Source organism: Phytophthora infestans, genomic scaffold (assembly GCF_000142945.1).
Source record: "Phytophthora infestans T30-4 supercont1.279 genomic scaffold, whole genome shotgun sequence".
Taxonomy (NCBI): Eukaryota; Oomycota; class Peronosporomycetes; order Peronosporales; family Peronosporaceae; genus Phytophthora; species Phytophthora infestans.
Window position 1 is genome coordinate 41,568 of NW_003303480.1, and position 5,165 is coordinate 46,732.

The window sequence follows — 5,165 nt, forward strand, 5'->3', positions numbered from 1 at the left end:
TGCTGGATTCCATCGCCGACTTGAACGTAGTCGCTATTTCTCCCACTGAATCCACAACGTAGGCCGCTTCGAAATCTTCTTCTCGACCACTTGCGACCGCTGACATCTCCTCCAGCGTCTGCGGCCGACTCTGTCGCTTGCTCCGCGGGATCTCTACCGCTTCCTCCAACGACTGCGTTCGCTGGTGTCGCTTGCTGCCGGACTCAAATTCTTGACGCGGCGCAGTGTCTCCCATCGTCTCATCCTCGGACGATGCTTCTTGATCCGTAACTTCTTCTTCTTGAAGCTCCACGATGTCATCTTCAACGTGGCTGCGTCTCCCTCCGTCGAAGACGTCTTCCATGAACTGCGCATCGCGGCTTACTAGCACACGACCGCTCTTGATCTCTTCGAAACGATACGCTTTCTCGTGTTCCGAGTACCCCAGAAACCGACACTTCACTGCTCGAGCGTCCAACTTGGTGCGTTTCTGCTTCGGAACCGTCACATACGCATGGCAACCGAACACCTTCAGGTTCGCCAGCAGTGGTTTCTTACCGGTCCATACTTGGTGCGGTGACTTGTCATGGCTGATGGCACGTGTGGGACACCGGTTACGTAGAAACGCAGCGGTCATTACCGCTTCACCCCAATACGACTTGGCCAAACCAGCATGCTCCAACATGCAGCGCGCACATTCCACCAGCGTCCAGTTCATCCGCTCGGCGACACCGTTTAGTTGAGGCGTGTACGGAGGTGTAAACTTCTGCACGATACCACGACGCTTGCAGAACTTAGCCATCTCGCCCGACGTGTACTCGCCACCGTTGTCACTACGAAGCGTCTTGACGACTTTGCCGGTCTGTGTTTCCGCAAATGCGACAAACTCAGCAAACTTGTCGGCCACTTCTGACTTGTTCCGGAGCAAATACACCACACAGAAGTGCGAGTACTCGTCGATGAACGTGACAAAGTAGCGTTTGCCACTGAATGTCGACGTCTGCATGGGACCACACACATCACTGTGAACGATTTCTAGCAGTTTCTTGGCGTGGTTGGGTGACTTGGACATGTAGCTCACTCGCGTTTGCTTGCCGAGTGCACATCCGTCGCACAGCTCCCACTGTTTCACCGACGTCATGTTGATGCCTGCACCGTAGTCCTTTTTGACGATGGCGTCTAGACCGCCATGGCCAATGTGACCAAGTCGAAGATGCCAGAGGTACGATGTGGTGTCCCCTTTGCGATCCTTCGAGCTTACCGCATTGGCCTCGTCGGGCACAACTGGTGTCATGCACAGCTTGAACAGCCCTTTGCCTTCACGCGCGCCGAGCTTCCAGTTGAGACCCTTTGCTTCCGCAAAACACCCATCCGTCTCGAACGTCACGGGACCAACATCCTTGGTGAAGCGATCAACCGAGAAGAGGTTGCGTGACAGCTTAGGAATGTGCCACACATTCGTGAGCACACCCTTCTTGGTCCCCCGTGGAGTCTTCATGGACATCACGATGTCGCCAGTCCCGACTGCCTGAACCACACCATCGTCCGCGAGATGTACGTCCACCGGAGACATCTTCTTGTAGTTCTTCATGTACTCCTTCGAGTACGTCATGTGCTGCGTCGCACCCGAGTCGACCAGCCACTTGTCACTTGACTTAGTGGTCTTGCTCCCACCACCAGCCAAGAAGAGAAACTCGCCCGATTCTTCTTCATCGCGCGCGACGTTTGCTCGTTGCGGCCTCTGTCGCTCCGCATTTTCACGAATCCTCACCGGACACTTGGCGATCCAATGTTTTTGTTCGCCGCAGTAGTGACACGCGCTTGTCTTTGGCGCCTGTCGTCCCTTACGCTTACCGTTGTCACTCGTCATGAACGCTTGACCGTGCGCGGCGCCGTCCGCACCGCCACCTTGCTCTTTGCGCTTCATGTCCTCATGCAGCAGCCGAGCCGTCACTAGTTCCCACGACAGTGAGTCAGCTCTCGACTCCAACGCCGTGATGAGGAACTGGTACGAATCGCTTAGACTTACCAGAAGCGTGATCACCAAGTCGTCCTCGCTGACCGGAGCGCCCACTGCGTCGAGCTGCTCCGCCAGCGTCTTGATCTTGTTGATGTGCTCCAGCACATCATCACCTTCTTCCATCATCGTGGTGAAGAAACGTCGACGAAGGAAGAGCTTGTTCGCCAAACTCTTCTTCTCGAAGTGTCCTTCCAGCCTTGACCAGGCATCATGCGCACCATTCGCCGACCGAACCAACGGCAGCTGCGAATCCTCCATCGCGAGACAGATAATCGCCAGCGCCTTGCGCGACTTCCGCTTGAACGTCGCTTGGTCCAACGCGGTAGCGCAGTGCTCCATCTTCAGTTCGCCACTGACGACTTCCCACAGGTCGCGCTCTTCCAGCACCATCTGCATCTTGAGCTCTCACGTGTGAAAGTTGGTTCCGTCGAACTTGTTGATGCGGGCGGTCGTTGAAGTGGCGTCCATGGCGTAGGCGTAGTCTTGGGCAGAGTCTGCGGGGCTTGGGCTCATAACCAAAAGGAAGGTCGTTTGTGCACTAGATGATAAAATGCAAAGTGATTGATTTATGAGCGTTGTTAAAGGTACCGAGCAGCTCGTACTTAAGCGAGAGTTAGGGGCACATGGTCCGAGTGCCTCCAGTCCTACAGGTACCGATTACAATTCAGAGCGGTAATATTCGGTATTTTATTGGCAGTTGATTGTAAAAATTACATCGTTTGTAGACATTAGATCGTGTGGCTCTCGTGGATCCAGTCATGCACGTTGCATGAATGTGACTTGTTGTACTGATGTGTTGCTTGAAGGTACACAAGACTTAATGTTTCACGGGGAGCATTCATTTACTTGTAGGCGGACTGGTGGTGACGGACGTGCATCTGCTGGGTAAGAGGAGGCGCTCATGGCTCGAGCGTCTCTGGGTGGACTGGCAGGTGCATATAGCCGCCCGAGCGGCTGTGGACGTGCACAAACCCGATGTGGCGCTGGTACTCGGCGACCAATTCGATGAGGGGAATCGTTGGACGTCATATGCGGATTACGGCGAATACGCTGGGCGGTTCTTTCGGGTCTTTTCCAGCTTTTTGCCCTTAAAGACGCTGTACTTGGTGCGACTAGTTTGGAGCTACAAGAGGTTGCAATTGCTGACAGGATTTTTGACAGGTCGGCAACCATGATACCTCGTTCGGACGGGACATGAGGATTGAGGACTTGAAGCGCTACGAAGTCACGTTCTGGGAGGCGAACCGGATTGACGAAATCGGAGGCCACACATTTGTGAGGCTGAATACGATGGCGCTGGACGCGGATGTGGCTAGTCGAGCAGTCAAGACGGAGGCTAAGAGGTAGCAATTGCAGTTTTTCAAGTGTTCAAGCTGGAGATCTGAGCGAACGATTTTCTTTTCTTCTCCTTCTGCTTGTGCAGGTTCCTGGAGAGCGTCAACTTTGGGGACCTTCGAGCGCGAACGACTGGCAGTGTAGTGTTGCTCACACACCTGCCGCTCTTCCGTGTTGACGACCTCCAGTGTGGAGAAGAACGGCTGCGCGAAGCGGGCCACGTCACCTATGAGCACCCGGGTTTCAAGTACGAAACGCACCACCACGTTCTCTCTCGCGAGCTGTCGACGGAGTTGCTGGCCAAAGTGCGGCCGGATCTGGTCTTTTCAGGCCACACACACGCCTGGTGCGCGTATAAGCTTCCTTGAAGGCAAGGAAACATTCTGCATTTACCGGTAATCGAGCAAGTTGTGAGCTGATCGCTTTTCGTCCATGTCCAACGCTGCAATCACCTGCAAGTCCATCCAGTGGATGACCTAGACCTCATGTATGATCAGCTAACCATCGCACATTGGGATCATCACCTGTCGTTAGATTAGAAAACTCTCAGTGACAGCAATGCACCTCACCGAATACTAGGTCAGGAGCGAGACAGTGAAGCATTAATGTGCATGAATAAATTTGGCAAGACTAAATGTAGCTACATCAGACATTTCAGCATGTAACGGAGCCTTAAAAATCGTATGAATGCTAAGGTTGGTTTGGCTGGCAGTGGAATTCCTCTGAGGTAGCACTCGAAAAACATAAGGACAGCTACACCGCAACTTGATCCATCTGGCTGTCGTGAACGTGTTTCTGGCTTGATTGTCAGAAGGGAACATAGTTCTCCAAAAATACTCTTCAGTTGGGCTTCACAGATGTCGTAGTACTTTGCCTTCGACGCTTGAAGCGGGTCAAAGAGCGTGATTCTCCGGGTCTCTCTCCGAAAATCGATCACAGCACCGCACCAGTGGTTGTTGTCGATATGCAACGGTATCAGCACTATCTTGTTTGTTTTCGCAAACGGGTTGCCGGCTTTGACAGTCGTAAGCTGCTGCTCTCGGAGCTGGAAACGCAGGAAGAGAGGGTTGACGACGCCAACATCAGGATGCTCACGGTGTAGCAGCGCTATCCCGTGCCCCATACAATTGTCGTCAAGCCATGAACTCCCACAAAATGCCAGTAGGGATCGATACGGTACACTGCCAAACGATGTCACGCGTCCGCCTCGAAGCATAAGCTGCTTGATTGCATTTTCACACTCTTTTGGTTCGGTAGCAACTCCATCAGACAGTTCATCTGGAATTGTGATGCGCTTAACGCTGGTGTTTACGGCCCAATTCATAGCATCCTCTGTCTGCGCTAGAAGCTTCATGCACGTGTGCCACCGATCCATTGCCTTGATATCTTTAAGCATAAAGATTCCAAAACGTGACACACGCACGCCGACGCTGTCTTCTTCACAGTCATCCTTCCTGAACCCTTTGATTGCCATTTGAGCCTTTTCCACAAATTCGCGAGAGAAGACACACCAAATATCAGTAGTGCACTTGTCTTTCGTGTAGATACCAGCGATCGCCTTTTTTGACGTTGGAACTTCCCGGATTGTGAGCGTGGGTAGTATCCGCTTCGCAGCTTCGTAGGTATAGTCGTTGTCTAGAAACTTCACGATGTTCCGTACACTCGGAACCGGCACCAATGTCCCCTGCACGAGTCGGGACGCAGCTTCCTTACCGCGGGCGACACGCTGTCGCTTCTCGGCTTTCCCTTGATTCTTTCTCACTTTTGGGCGCCCTCTGCTTTTGGCGCTCTTCGATACGATGACGGATCCAGATGAGTCAGACGAACTACT

At 53.1% G+C, this 5,165-nt stretch overlaps 1 protein-coding gene across 1 annotated transcript; it reads right to left on the reverse strand.

Annotated features, from left to right (window-relative positions):
• Nucleotides 1–3,974: 3,974 nt before the first annotated feature.
• On the reverse strand, nt 3,975–4,730 carry PITG_21243 (cysteine protease family C48, putative; the record flags this gene model as incomplete). The annotated part of the gene is made up of 1 exon (XM_002895048.1): nt 3,975–4,730. One exon carries the CDS (start codon nt 4,728–4,730, stop codon nt 3,975–3,977), a length of 756 nt encoding a protein of 251 aa, XP_002895094.1.
• Between the last annotated feature and the right edge of the window lie 435 nt (nt 4,731–5,165).